The sequence below is a fragment of the Salvelinus alpinus genome, chromosome 15, assembly GCF_045679555.1.
Source record: "Salvelinus alpinus chromosome 15, SLU_Salpinus.1, whole genome shotgun sequence".
In the NCBI taxonomy this organism is placed as follows: Eukaryota; Metazoa; Chordata; class Actinopteri; order Salmoniformes; family Salmonidae; genus Salvelinus; species Salvelinus alpinus.
Genome location: NC_092100.1, coordinates 56,925,442 through 56,941,375, shown reverse-complemented (window position 1 = coordinate 56,941,375; position 15,934 = coordinate 56,925,442). Strand labels below are relative to the sequence as shown.

At 41.5% G+C, this 15,934-nt stretch overlaps 1 protein-coding gene across 5 annotated transcripts in view; it reads left to right on the top strand.

Annotated features, from left to right (window-relative positions):
- Window positions 1–15,934, top strand: part of LOC139540420 (PHD finger protein 21A-like) — a 116,384-nt gene that overhangs the window by 67,426 nt on the left and 33,024 nt on the right. For all 5 annotated transcript variants that reach the window (XM_071344222.1, XM_071344223.1, XM_071344225.1 and 2 more), the window contains one exon: window positions 15,652–15,933. In XM_071344222.1, coding sequence (XP_071200323.1) covers window positions 15,652–15,933 — 282 coding nt within the window. The remainder of the gene's footprint in view (window positions 1–15,651; window position 15,934) is intronic.

Genomic DNA, 15,934 nt, shown 5'->3' with positions numbered 1-15,934 from the left:
GCTAGTGTGATGTTGAACAAACCAAAAAAAAAAAAAGAACCTACGGGTAAGAAACAGTCCAGTCAAATCCAGCTCTAGGGCTGAGTCTAATCATAGCAATGCAAAGTCAAAGGCACTTGTCAGACAGACGTTGATAGTCCTGCATCCAATATAATTCTGGATTCAGCGGTCCTCCCTGGCAGATCTTCTCTGGATGAAGGCTGATGCTTCGTCTTGTCAGTCAAACGTGTGATCTTGGCTCCCTTGAGTTTGGTCTCCAGTGTAGCAGGAAAACGCATGAACTCGATCCTCGGCGACTTTAGATCGATTTTGACATGTTTGAATGCCATCCTCCGGTCGTTAACTCGTTTAGAATAGTCTAGGAAGAACATAATTGTAGATCCCTGCCATGTCACCTGTCTTCTCTCTTGCTGCTCTGAGAATTTCTTCCTTCACCTGGTAACATAGCATGTCGATCATAATGGGCTGTGGCCGGCATCCCTCTTTCTGGTCTCTTCTCGGCGGGCCGGGGGGGAATCTACAGTGGGGCAAAAAAGTATTTAGTCAGCCACCAATTGTGCAAGTACTCCCACTTAAAAAGATGAGAGAGGCCTGTAATTTTCATCATAGGTACACTTCAACTATGACGGAAAAAATTAGAAAGAAAATCCAGAAAATCACATTGTAGGATTTTTTATGAATTTATTTGCAAATTATGGTGGAAAATAAGTATTTGGTCACCTACAAACAAGCAAGATTTCTGGCTCTCACAGACCTGTAACTTCTTCTTTAAGAGGCTCCTCTGTCCTCCACTTGTTACCTGTATTAATGGCACCTGTTTGAACTTGTTATCAGTATAAAAGACACCTGTCCACAACCTCAAACAGTCACACTCCAAACTCCACTATGGCCAAGACCAAAGAGCTGTCAAAGGACACCAGAAACAAAATTGTAGACCTGCACCAGGCTGGGAAGACTGAATCCGCAATAGGTAAGCAGCTTGGTTTGAAGAAATCAACTGTGGGAGCAATTATTAGGAAATGGAAGACATACAAGACCACTGATAATCTCCCTCGATCTGGGGCTCCACGCAAGATCTCACCCCGTGGGGTCAAAATGATCACAAGTGATGAAAAATGATCACAAAAATCCCAGAACCACACATGGAGACCTAGTGAATGACCTGCAGAGAGCTGGGACCAAAGGTACAAAGCCTACCATCAGTAACACACTACGCCGCCAGGGACTCAAATCCTGCAGTGCCAGACGTGTCCCCCTGCTTAAGCCAGTACATGTCCAGGCCCGTCTGAAGTTTGCTAGAGAGCATTTGGAGGATCCAGAAGAAGATTGGGAGAATGTCATATGGTCAGATGAAACCAAAATATAACTTTTTGGTAAAAACTCAACTCGTCGTGTTTGGAGGACAAAGAATGCTGAGTTGCATCCAAAGAACACCATACCTACTGTGAAGCATGGGGGTGGAAACATCATGCTTTGGGCTGTTTTTCTGCAAAGCGACCAGGACGACTGATCCGTGTAAAGGACAGAATGAATGGGGCCATGTACCGTGAGATTTTGATTGAAAACCTCCTTCCATCAGCAAGGGCATTGAAGATGAAACGTGGCTGGGTCTTTCAGCATGACAATGATCCCAAACACACCGCCCGGGCAACGAAGGAGTGGCTTTGTAAGAAGCATTTCAAGGTCCTGGAGTGGCCTAGCCAGTCTCCAGATCTCAACCCCATAGAAAATCTTTGGAGGTAGTTGAAAGTCCGTGTTGCCCAGCAACAGCCCCAAAACATCACTGCTCTAGAGGAGATCTGCATGGAGGAATGGGCCAAAATACCAGCAACAGTGTGTGAAAACCTTGTGAAGACTTACAGAAAACGTTTGACCTCTGTCATTGCCAACAAAGGGTATATAACAAAGTATTGAGATAAACTTTTGTTATTGACCAAATACTCATTTTCCACCATAATTTGCAAATAAATTCATAAAAAATCCTACAATGTAATCTTCTGGATTTTTTTTTCTCATTTTGTCTGTCATAGTTGAAGTGTACCTATGATGAAAATTACAGGCCTCTCTCATCTTTTTAAGTGGGAGAACTTGCACAATTGGTGGCTGACTAACTACTTTTTTGCCCCACTGTATGTGCTTTCTGTATCTCAAGTGGACTCTCAAACTGGCATTCCAGCACATTTGGGATTTTCCTCTGTAGGAACTGTATCTTTTCTACCATCTCGGGAACATCCAAGATTTTAATATTACAGCGACGCCCTCTGTTATCCAAGTTATCAACATGGTCCTGTCATTTTTTAAATTCCTTATGGATTTAATATAGCTGACCTTTCGTTGAGATGGCACCATTCTCCTATGTTGCAACATGGTCCTCTGCTTCTCTAAAGCGGGTGGTCAGCAAATAAATGTTCCTTCTATTTCCTACTGTTAGGTTCTAATTCTCAGAGTAAAAAACTCTACAAATACTATGAAAGCTTAACTTCTTTGGGATACGGGGCGGTATTTTGACGTCCGGATGTAAACTGCCTGCTACTCAGGCCCAGAAGCTTGGATATGCATATAATTGGTAGATTAAAGTTTCGAAAACTGTTAAAATAATCTCTGTGAGTATAACAGAACTGAAATGGCAGGCGAAACCCCGAGGACAAACCGTCCCAAAAATCCTACCACTGATTTCAATGGCTGGCACTTTTATAATAGGGCGAAATCGTGCCGATTACAGTTCCTAGGGCTTCCACTAGATGTCAACAGTCTTTAGAAAGAGTTTCAGGCTGGTTTTTGTAAAAAAAAAAAAACATAAATTGTAGTTTTTCTAGGTGGCTCCCATTTTGGCTGTAGCGCGTGTTCTTTGGTATTTTTCTCCGGTCAAGACAATAACTATTCTCCGTCTTAAATTTTATTGTTTATTTGCATATTAGGGTACCTATTGTTTGATCATAAACGTTGATTGACTTGTTTGGATAAGTTTATTGGGAACGTTTGGGATTCATTTTGTATGCATTTTGAAGGAGGGAAACCGAGTGGATTATTGACTGAAGCGCGCCAGCTAAACTGAGTGTTTATGGATATAAAGAAGGACATTATCAAACAAAAGGAACATTTGTAATGTAACTGGGACCTTTTGGAGTGCCAACAGAAGAAGATCTTCAAAGGTAAGGCATATATTATATCGCTATTTCTGACTTTCGTGTCGCAACTCCCTGGTTGAAAATGATTTTTTTATGCATTTGTGTGCTGGGCGCTGTCCTCAGATAATCGCATGGTTTGCTTTCGCCGTAAAGCCTTTTTGAAATCTGACACGGCGGCTGAATTAACAACAAGTTAAGCTTTATTTTGATGTATTACACTTGTGATTTCATGAGGTTTAATATTTATAGTAATTTAATTTGAACTTGGCGCTCAGCAATTTCACCGGATGTTGTCGAAAGCGTCCCACTAATCCGCAAGAAATTAAACAAGTTTTTTCTGCCCAGAAGATCAATACAGCTGCATTAGACTAAAGCATTTTCACACAAGCACTGATATTTAACGGTTCCTCATAGGGTGAGTCTCCTCCTACACATCGTTCTTTACTGCTAGGCAGGACACTAGTGATACGGGCCATAAACTTTTATTTCTCCCTTAAGGTGACCTGGACCTGACCTCAACCCCCCTCCATCACCAATCCATGGCTCTCTCCTCTTATCAATGCCTGCCACATGTAATCGTTTACCTGCACTCAACACATTCCAAGCTTAGTTGCACACACTATATACCGTCCTCCTATAACCATTAACTTCTGGTGTAGACCCTCTGAACCTCAGCACTCCATCAGTGACATAAGTCTATTTTCATATTCTCAGAACCCCCCTGTTGAACAATAGCTTCCTACTGTTCAACTTACATACACTTGGAAATTACTAATAATTGAACAAACAATGATAACAGAACATTAGCAAAAAATAAATAAAACATGATTATAAATGAACAAACAATGATAACAAACTCAGAGACTTATGGTCTCTGTTCTATGATCACACCATACACAATCGTGTTTCCATCTCTCATCACACAACAGCTGGAGCTGCTTTTAGTTTCTCCACATTCTCTTTCTGGTTCCTAAGAGAGTGATAGCATAACACTTGGAAAGCAACAAAAAGACACATAAAACATAACAGTATTAACAATGTGGTAAACTGTGCATAATTATATATGCATGAAAACCAAAGTTTGAGACCATGACAATTCCCACTCTCTCCTTACCTGACTCCATGCCTCCAGGATACTTTACTGCTGGATTCCACAAAAATAAATGCCCTAAAAAGCCTCCTCATGCTTTCGCCCAGTCTTCACCTTTCCGGCCCCAGGTTTCGAGAGATGTTCCCAAGCCATGTCATTTTCACTTTGTTCCCCATCTCCTCCATTGCCACCTGATAGACACGTCACCTGATAGGCAAGTGCGTATCCCTAATCAACGCTACATCCTCTTGAGGTAACTCAGCACTGTATATGCTTTCACATCAATGCCTTCAAAATGTTGTTTAGAGTACAATTACCCCAACATCTATCCTTTATCATATGATGCATTAACCAATAAACAGCTAACCCAACCCAACTATGATGTTTAAAGTAGCTCCCAGACCCAACCCATCTGCATGTCTACAGTGGAATCTAGTCTCTCTCTCTTTAGCTCTGCTTCCTCTTTCATTTCAAACTCACCCATTATGCAGCTGGACCTCACTTCACGTGAGAACTATGCACCTACCAAGGAGAAACATGATGATCTTTACCGCTGCAGGTGCTGTATGGAGTACTGTGTGTGGACCAGACCAACGCTGTCCCAATACCCCCGCCTGGCATATCTTGATGTACACTCAATCTCCAGAATTCAGCCCGTGCCCTCGGTTATCTCCTGCTCCTCATCTGCTGCTTTCACCTGAGGATATACACACTGCAACACATGGGTCATTTCCTGACAACATAAACTCTCCTGTTATGGCAAGATCACTAATTTGTGACATTTGAATAATAGCCTCCCCTGTACACCCATCGGTCTCCCAGTTACCAAGCCATGTGGCATAAGTCCTCATAAACTGATATCCCAACAATGCTACTAAAGTAACCCCTGCTACTACTAACATGGTCCATGACTATAGCCTAGCGACTGCCGTGATAATAACTACTGCATGTAATCTGTCAAGTGTTTTCCGGCTGTTAGAAATTGGGAAAGAGATTAATGAGTTGGAAGAATATCCAATCTAACAAAACACTGAGTTACAGGTTTCTTGAAAGTTTACCATAGTGTCTGAAATGCTACCACTATCTTTTCTACTCTCACCATGACCTGGGTATGTGTAATGTTCAATTTAACTTAACAGTTAGCTGTCCTCCCTCCTATGAGCTACGTCCTGTAACAATATACATAGTCTCTGGGAATGATACCCCTCTACCACCACGGCCTTAATTAATGAGCCCCCACAGATCTCCACTGCAGTCACGTTCCATCCCACTTAACAGCCCTATGTAAACATTCTGTCTCAAACACCTCGCCTCCTGCTACAGATACATTTGCACATATATCAGTCCATTGAACCCATAACACACTAGTCACTACTCCTAGCGCACTTCAACCGTTATAAACATACTAAAACATTCTCAAATCAATTAGTCAATATACATCAGTCCCTCCTCTGGAACAATGATTACTCTTATGTTCCATGAAACCTAAAAACATATTGACTTGATGTTTATGTATCGTTTATTTAACTTTTGTTTAGCATGTACTATTCTCCATAACCACTGCACCACAATGTTCATTTTAGGTTTAGTAACCCCTTTGCTAATTCCTCGTTACCCCTCCACCCTTTTGTACATTCTAGAAATCTATTTCAGAATAAGACGATATAAAATGTAAATCTATTTCAGAATAAAACCACATAAAATGTCTCATGAGATCCCAAAAAAAACAAGGCTTTCTGAGTTTGCAAGGAGTGTTTGGCCAGATAATTAAAATTTGTTACCTCTAGAATCCATTCCCCTGGCATTTCGCCTAGATTCTTCAACCCAAAGTACGTTTTCCTCTGGCAAATTTGCCGTTTTGATCACAGGTTTCAAAGCTGCCATCAACGCCGAAGTACAAATTATATCAATGTACTCACGTACCCAGTCTTTTTGTAGCTAAGTACATATTCGAGCCGAATTTGTAGAATGCTCGTGCGCTTCTTTCAGCGACTCAATGGCTTTATTAAAATCCTCTAGCTCCGCTTGGAGAATCGGGGCCGTCTGTCGCCATATGAATTAGAGGTTGACCGATTATGATTTTTCATTGCCAATACCGATTATTGGAGGACCAAAAAAAGCTGATACCGATTAATCGGCCGATTTTTTAATATACAGTGGGGAGAACAAGTATTTGATACACTGCCGATTTTGCAGGTTTTCCTACTTACAAAGCATGTAGAGGTCTGTAATTTTTATCATAGGTACACTTCAACTGTGAGAGACGGAATCTAAAACAAAAATCCAGAAAATCACATTGTATGATTTTTAAGTAATTAATTTGCATTTTATTGCATGACATAAGTATTTGATCACCTACCAACCAGTGAGAATTCCGGCTCTCACAGACCTGTTAGTATTTCTTTAAGAAGCCCTCCTGTTCTCCACTCATTACCTGTATTAACTGCACCTGTTTGAACTCGTTACCTGTATAAAAGACACCTGTCCACACACTCAATCAAACAGACTCCAACCTCTCCACAATGGCCAAGACCAGAGAGCTGTGTAAGGACATCAGGGATAAAATTGTATACCTGCACAAGGCTGGGATGGGCTACAGGACAATAGGCAAGCAGCTTGGTGAGAAGGCAACAACTGTTGGCGCAATTATTAGAAAATGGAAGAAGTTCAAGATGACGGTCAATCACCCTCGGTCTGAGGCTCCATGCAAGATCTCACCTCGCCCTGCAAGATCTCACCTAGCCCTGCTCAATATGCCTTAGCTAACCCTTTAGTTCCACATCCCACACATGCGGTGACATCACCTGGTTTAAATGATGTTTCTAGAGACAATATCTCTCTCATCATCACTAAATGCCTAGGTTTATCTCCATTGTATTCACATCCTACCATACCTTTGTCTGTACATTATGCCTTGAATCTATTCTATCTCGCCCAGAAACCTGCTCCTTTTACTCTCTGTTCCGAACATACTAGACGACCAGTTCTTATAGCCTTTAGCCGTACCCTTATCCTACTCTTCCTCTGTTCCTCTGGTGATGTAGAGGTTAATTCAGGCCCGGCAGTGCCTAGCTCCACTCCTATTCCCCAGGTGCTCTCATTTGTTGACTTCTGTAACCGTAAAAGCCTTGGTTTCATGCATGTTAACATTAGAAGCCTCCTCCCTAAGTTTGTTTTATTCACTGCTATAGCACACTCCGCCAACCCGGATGTCCTAGCCGTGTCTGAATCCTGGCTTAGGAAGACCACCAAAACCCCTGACATTTCCATCCCTAACTATAACAATCTACTGCAATCTACTGCAGAGATAGCCTGCAGAGTTCTGTCTTACTATCCAGGTCTGTACCCAAACAATTCGAGCTTCTACTCTAAAAATCCACCTTTCCAGAAACAAGTTTCTCACCATTGCCGCTTGCTATAGACCACCCTCTGCCCCCAGCTGTGCCCTGGACACCATATGTGAATTGATTGCCCCCAATCTATCTTCAGAGCTGGTGCTGCTAGGTGACCTAAACTGGGACATGCTTAACACCCCGGCCATCCTACAATCTAGGCTTGATGCCCTCAATCGCACACAAATTATCAATGAACTGGATGCAGTCTATCACAGTGCCATCCGTTTTGTCACCAAAGCCCCATATACCACCCACCACTGCGACCTGTATGCTCTCGTTGGCTGGTTGTCACTTCATACTCGTCGCCAAACCCACTGGCTCCAGGTCATCTGCAAGTCTTTGCTAGGTAAAGCCCCGCCTTATCTCAGCTCACTGGTCATCATAGCAGCACCCACCCGTAGCATGTGCTCCAGCAGGTATATTTCACTGGTCACCCCCAAAGCCAATTCCTCCTTTGGCCGCCTTTCCTTCCAGTTCTCTGCTGCCAATGACTGGAACGAACTGCAAAAATCACTGAAGCTGGAGACTCATATCTCCCTCACTAACTTTACGCACCAGCTGTCAGAGCAGCTCACAGATCACTGCACCTGTACATTGCCCATCTGTAAATAGCCCATCCAACTACCTTATCCCCATACTGTATTTATGTATTTATCTTGCTCCTTTGCACCACAGTATCTCTACTTGCGCATTCATCTTTTGCACGTCTATCACTCCAGTGTTTAATTGCTATATTGTAATTACTTCGCCACCATGGCCTATTTATTGCCTTACCTCCCTTATCTTACCTCATTTGCACACACTGTATATAGACTTTTTCTATAGTATTATTGACTGTATGTTAGTTTATTCCATGTGTAACTCTGTGTTGTTGTTTGTGTCGCACTGCTTTATCTTGGCCAGGCCTCAGTTGTTCAACTAGCCTACCTGTTTAAATAAAAGTGAAATAAATAAAATAGAAAATAAGATCCAGCCGGTTTCATTTTCAGTAAAGAACGTGTAGAGACTATGTCAGGGTTGGGCAACTTTGATGTGGGTGTGGGTCACAAAAAATCTGCACTCATCGAAGGAGGTCTGCGTACCCACATATGTAGTCAGAGACGGTCCTAGCCTTCTGGTGGACCCTTAGCGAAAGAAATGTTTCCCCCACCTTGCGAGAAAAACATTCCTCATTTGCACACACTGTATATAGACTTTTTGCTACTGTATTATTGACTGTATGTTTGTTTATTCCATGTGTAACTCTGTGTTGTTGTATGTGTCGAACTGCTTTGCTTTATCTTGGCCAGGTCGCAGTTGTAAATGAGAACTTGTTCTCAACTGGCCTACCTGGTTAAATAAAGGTGAAATAAAAAATAAAAATAAAATATAAAATAAAATAAAAAATGATAATTTCGAAAACAAAACGTTTATTCTTTCAGTGAAATGCAGAACTGTTCCGTATTTTATAGAATGGGTGGCAACCCTAAGTCAAAATTTTGCTGTTACATTGCACAACCTTCAATGTTATGTCATAATTATGTAAAATTCTGGCAAATTAATTACGGTCTTTGTTAGGAAGAAATGGTCTTAACACCGTTCGCAACGAGCCAGGTGGCCCAAACTGCTGCATATACCCTGACTCTGCTTGCACTGAACGCAAGAGAAGTGACACAATTTCCTGCTAACATGAATTTCTTTTAACTACATATGCAGGTTTAAAAAGAATATACTTGTGTATTGATTTTAAGAAAGGCATTGATGTTTATGGTTAGGTACATTTGTGCTTTTGTTAAATAATCACCCGTTTGGCGAAGTTGAAGTAGGCTGTGATTTGATGATAAATTAACAGGCACCGCATTGATTATATGCAACACAGAACAAGCTAGATAACCTAGTAATATCATCAACCATGTGTAGTTAACTAGTGATTATGTGAAGCTTGATTGTTTTTTATAAGATACGTTTAATACTATCCAGCAACTTACCTTGGCTCCACAAGGTCATTTTGATGCTGCACTCGGGTAACAGGTGGTCAGCCTGCCATGCAGTCTCCTCGCGGATTGCAATGTAATCGGCCATAATCGGTGTCCAAAAAGGCTGATTACTAATTTTTATGAAAACTTGAAATCGGCCCTAATTAATCAGCCATGCCGATTATTCGGTCGACCTTTAATATAGTTATTCCCAAACCTCTCCCGATTGTGTCTAGGGTGTTTTAGATTTCTTCACTCCCGTCTATAATAGACACCTTCTATTAACCATTTTCCAGCGTAGCGCTGCCCACTTCCCCGGATAATAATTAATTGGTCACGGCACTTAATACCTTGTATTAGAACCTATGCTATAGCGTCTACAAATGTATTACTGGAGAATACGGATGACTTAATGTTTTATTCCAGTATTGCGCCTCAAATATCACTGTTGTTGATAACCCACATTACCAAAATTATTCACACTTTATCTTCCTATTTCCACATAATCTTTCATGGTTCCCCCTCCCCATAGGGCATAAACCAACCTCTCTCCGTATTGCTACTACACGTAACTCAAACAGTGTTCGAATATCTTTATTTTTATTTATTTTTTACTCACTAACTTCTAGAACTCTCGTCTTCCTAAAACTCACTAGCTTCTAGAACTCTCGTCTTACAAAAACTCACTGCAGCTGGGACATCTGTCCCTTTTCTAGATCTCGCAGGGGAATACCCCCACTAGGGACCTATCCTAATTTGGAACCTACCCTACACTCTATTGTCACTCCTGGATCTCGCAGAGGAAAACCTCCACTCGGGACCTATCCTTGAAGGAACCAACCCTACACCTGTTTTTTACCTGGATCTCGCAGAGGAAAACCTCCACTCGGGACCTATCCTTGAAGGAACCAACCCTACACCTGTTTTTTACCTGGATCTCGCAGAGGAAAACCTCCTCTCGGAACCTACCCTTATGGAACCTGCCCTGCACGGTATGGCAACTGCTCCGCCCACAACCGTAAAGCTCTCCAGAGGGTAGTGCGGGCTGCACAACGCATCACTGGGGGCAAACTACCTGCCCTCCAGGACACCTACATCACCCGATGTCACAGGAAGGCCAAAAAGTCTGCTCCCAACATACAGACTCAAATCTCTAGCCACTTTAATAATTAATAATTGGATGTAATAAATGTATCACTAGTCACTTTAAACAATGCCACATTATATAATGTTTACATACCCTACATTACTCATCTTATGTATATACTGTACTCTATACCATCTACTGCATGCGTCCCACATGGCCAACATCCATTGAAAATGCAGGGCGCCAAATTCAAATAAATTACCATAAAAATTTAACTTTCATGAAATCACACATGCAATACACCAAATTAACTTCTTATGGCTGCAGGGTCAGTATTGAGTAGCTTGGATGAAAGGTGCACAGAGGTGCCCAGAGTAAACGGCCTGCTCCTCAGTCATAGTTGCTAATATATGCATATTATTATTAGTATTGGATAGAAAACACTCTGAAGTTTCTAAAACTGTTTGAATTATGTCTGTGAGTATAACAGAACTCATATGGCAGGCAAACACCTGAGAAGTTCCACTTCCTGTTTGGATTTTTTCTGAGGCTGCTAGATTTTCAACCAAGCTCCCAATGAAATTACAGCGAGATATGGATGAGTTTTCACTTCCTACGGCTTCCACTAGATGTCAACAGTCAATAGAACTTTGTCTGATGACTCTAATGTGAAGGGGGGGGCCGAAGGAGACAGGAATGAGTAATCACTGCCATGAGGTGACCACGCATTGAACACGCGCGTTCATGTGAGAGGGAGCTCTGTTCCATCGCTCAACTGAAGTCAATGTAATTCTCCGGTTGGAACCTTATTCAAGATGTATGTTAACAACATTCTAAAGATTGATTCAACACATCATTTGACATGTTTCTACTGACTGTTACGGAACTTTTGGACATTTCGTCACGTTATAGCCTTGTGACTTTGGAATTGTTTACCAAATGCGCTCACCAAAATAGCTAATTGGACATAAATAACGGACATTATCGAACAAATCAAGCATTTATTGTGGACCTGGGATTCCTAGGACTGCATTCTGATGAAGTTCATCAAAGGTAAGGAAACATTTATCATGTTTTTTCTGGTTTCTGTTGACTCCAACATGGCGGCTAATTTGGCATTGTTCTGAGCGCCGACTCAGATTATTGCATGGTTTGCTTTTTCCGTAAAGTTTTTTGGAAATCTGACACAGCGGTGGCATTAACCTCTCTGGGATATGCGTCCCACTTGGCCAATAGCCAGGGGAAATGTAGAGCGCCAAATAAAATAAAAATGATATAAAATCAAACTTTCATTAAATCACACATGTAAGATACCAAATTAAAGCTACACTCGTTGTGAATCCAGCCAACATGTCAGATTTCAAAAAGGCTTTTCGGCGAAAGTATAAGATGCTATTATCTGATGATAGCACAACAGTAAACAAAGAGAGTGTAGCATATTTCAACCCTGCAGGCGCAACACAAAACGCAGAAATAAAATATAAATCATGCCTTACCTTTGACGAGCTTCTTTTGTTGGCACTCCAATATGTCCCATAAACATCACAAATGGTCCTTTTGTTCGACTAATTCCGTCCATATATATCCAAATTGTCCCTTTATTTGGCGCGTTTGATCCAGAAAAAAACAGCTTCCAATTTGCGCAACGTCACTACAAAATATCTAAGTAATTACCTCTAAACTTTGCCAAAACATTTCAAACTACTTTTGTAATACAACTTTAGGTATTTTTAAACGTTAATAATCGATCAAATTGAAGACGGGTCTATCTGTTTTCAATACAGGAGGACAACAAACTAACGCTACTTTTCTAGTCTTGCGCAACTCTCAAACAGTACACATAATGTTACACTGATTCCAGATGGCCGTACTTCTTCATTTCACAAAGGAATAACCTCAACCAATTTCCAACGACTGGTGACATCCAGTGGAAGTGGTAGGAACTGCAAACAGGTTGATTAGAAATCTAGTATCCCAATGAAAACTCATTGAACAGACAGTGACCTAAAAAAAAGAAAATCTGAATGGTTAGTCCTCTGGGTTTTGCCTGCTACATAAGTTATGTTATACTCACATACATGATTCAAACAGTTTTAGAAACTTCAGAGTGTTTTCTATCCAAATCTAATAATAGATATTAATAATATGCATATCTAATAATATGCATATCTTATATTCTGGGGATGAGTAGAAGGAAGTTGAAATTGGGCACGCTATTTATCCAAAAGTGAAAATGCTGCCCCCTATCCTAGAGAAGTTAAGGAGAGGTATATCTATAATTCCATGTGTATAACTTGTATTATCATCTACATTTATGATGAGTATTTCTGTTGAAACGATGTGGCTATGCAAAATCAGTTGATGTTTTTGGAACTAGTGAATGTAACGCGCCAATGTAACCTCAGATTTTTTTATATAAATATGAACTTTATCAAACAAAACATACATGTATTGTGTAACATGAAGTCCTATGAGTGTCATCTGATGAAGATCATCAAAGGTTAGTGATACATTTTATCTCTATTTTTGCTTTTTCTGACTACTATCTTTCGCTGGAAAAATGGCTGTGCTTATTGTGGTTTGGTGGTACACCTAACATAATTTGTTTGTAGTGCTTTCGCTGAAAAGCATATTTGAAATCGGACACTTTGGTGGGATTAACAACAAGATTACCTTTAAAATGATATAAGACACATGTATGTTTGAGGAATTTTAATTATTAGATTTCTGTTGTTTGAATTTGGCGCCCTGCACTTTCACTGGCTGTTGTCATATCGATCCCGTTAGCGGGATGCAGCCATAAGAAGTTAAAGTTACACTTGTTGTGAATCCAGACAACGTGTCCGATTTCAAAAAGGCTTTACGACGAAAGCACACCAAACGATTATGTTAGGTCAGTACATAGTCACAGAAAAACACAGCCATTTTTCCAGCCAAAGAGAGGAGTCACAAAAAGCAGAAAGAGATAAAATTAATCACTAACCTTTGATGATCTTCATCAGATGACACTCATAGGACTTCATGTTACACAATACGTATGTTTTGTTCGATAAAGTTCATATTTATATCCAAAAATATCATTTACATTTTACATTTAAGTCATTTAGCAGACGCTCTTATCCAGAGCGACTTACAAATTGGAAAGTTCATACATATTCATCCTGGTCCCCCCGTGGGGAATGAACCCACAACCCTGGCGTTGCAAGCGCCATGCTCTACCAACTGAGCCACACGGGACCACGGTTTATATTGGCGCGTTACGTTCAGTAATGTTTTGCTTCCAAAACATCCGGTGATTTTGCAGAGAGCCACATCAATTTACAGAAATACTCATCATAAATGTTGATGAAAATACAAGTGTTATGCATGGAACTTTAGATAAACTTCTACTTAATGCAAACGCTGTGTCAGATTTCAAAAAAGCTTTACCGAAAAAGCACACCATGCAATAATCTGAGTACAGCGCTCAGAGTCCAAACAGGCTGTAGATATCCGCCATGTTGTGGAGTCAACAAAGTCAGAAATAGCATTATAAATATTCACTAACCTTTGATGATCTTCATCAGAATGCACTCCCAGGAATCCCAGTTCCACAATAAATGTTTGATTTGTTCGATAAAGTCCATAATTTATGTACAAATACCTCCTTTTTGTTCGCGCTTTTAGTACACAATCCAAACTCACGACGCGCGGGCAGGTCCAGGCGAAAGTTCATATTACAGTTCGTAGAAACATGTCAAACTAAGTATAGAATCAATCTTTAGGATGTTTTTATCATAAATATTCAATAATGTTCCAACCGGAGAATTCCTTTGTCTGTAGAATTGCAATGGAACGCAAGCTAGCTCTCACGTGAATGCTCATGCCGTTCTGGCAGACCTCTGACTCATTCAGCTCCCATTCCCCCATCCTTCACAGTAGAAGCATCAAACAAGGTTCTAAAGACTGTTGACATCTAGTGGAAGCCTTAGGAAGTGCAATATGACCTCATTTCCACTGTATCTTGGATAGGCAAAGAGTTGAAAAACTACAGATCTCAGGTGTTTTGCCTGCCATATGCGTTCTGTTATACTTACAGACATCATTCAAACAGTTTTAGAAACTTCAGAGTGTTTTCTATCCAAATCTAAATTCTAACTTTTAGGACTGAGTAGCAGGCAGTTTACTCTGGGCACCTTTTTATCCAAGCTACTCAATACTGCCCCCCTGTCCCAAAGAAGTTAAGCTGACCTGACCTCAACCCCCCTCCATCACCAATCCATGGCTCTCTCCCCTTATCAATGCCAGACGTAATCTTCAACACATTCCAAGCTTAGTTGCACACACTATATACCTTCCTCTTATAACCCTTAACTTCTGGTGTAGACCCTCTAAACCTCAGCACTCCATCAGTGACATAAGTATATTTTCATATTCTCAGAACCCAACACTACATTGTGGTCTTGATTTCTGATGTGTCTTGTTCAATGTTTTGGGTGGACAAACAAATTGCTCTGATTTCGGAGGCAAGAAAGGTCAGAGTGGGCTCGCAAGTTGCAGTGTCTGGCATATCTGGCCTGTAGGCAGCCTCAATTTCCTTGCTAAGCTTGGACAGTTGTGTCTGCGGTGAATCCTTTGCACGCTGTGATTTGCGGCTATCCAGTTTAGAACTGTTAATTTTGGTTGTAACAAAAATCTGCCTTTCACTTGTATAACTATGCCCCAAAATGGGTAAATAGCATTGACAAAATAAATTCAGTTCCACGGAGCTCCTCAACTACACAGCCATCCCCGTCAAGAGCACACGTGACCTCCTGCTTGTAAGAGTTAGGAACACCAGCAAAGCCAAAAGTGATTATATAGTATGCCTCCATCTACAGTGATATCTCAGAGCACCACATTGGAATTACCTTTCCCTGGTCGATCTCTTTTACACACATTTGTGAAGACCCCTAAGCTCCAATATGACACCTGATGAATGATTGGCTAACCTCTGATCCCTATCCTCCCGACTCAGGTCCGGGCGAAGCCCAACAGCGTGACCATCGCCCCAGCGCCCCTTCGGCCCATGATGACGGCGCTCCAGCTGCTCCAGCGGGGCCCGGTGATGCTGACCAACAAGCTGAGCCCCTCCTCGCTGCCCTCCAGCGCCGGGCTCATCCACCAGGTGCGCATCATCAATGGCCAGCCCTGCGCCGCCAAGAGCGGCCAGCCCACAGGCATGTTGACGGGCATTGTCATCACGGCCCCGGCATCGGTGCAAACACTGCAAATCAGCGGCCTCGCCTCCGACACCAAGG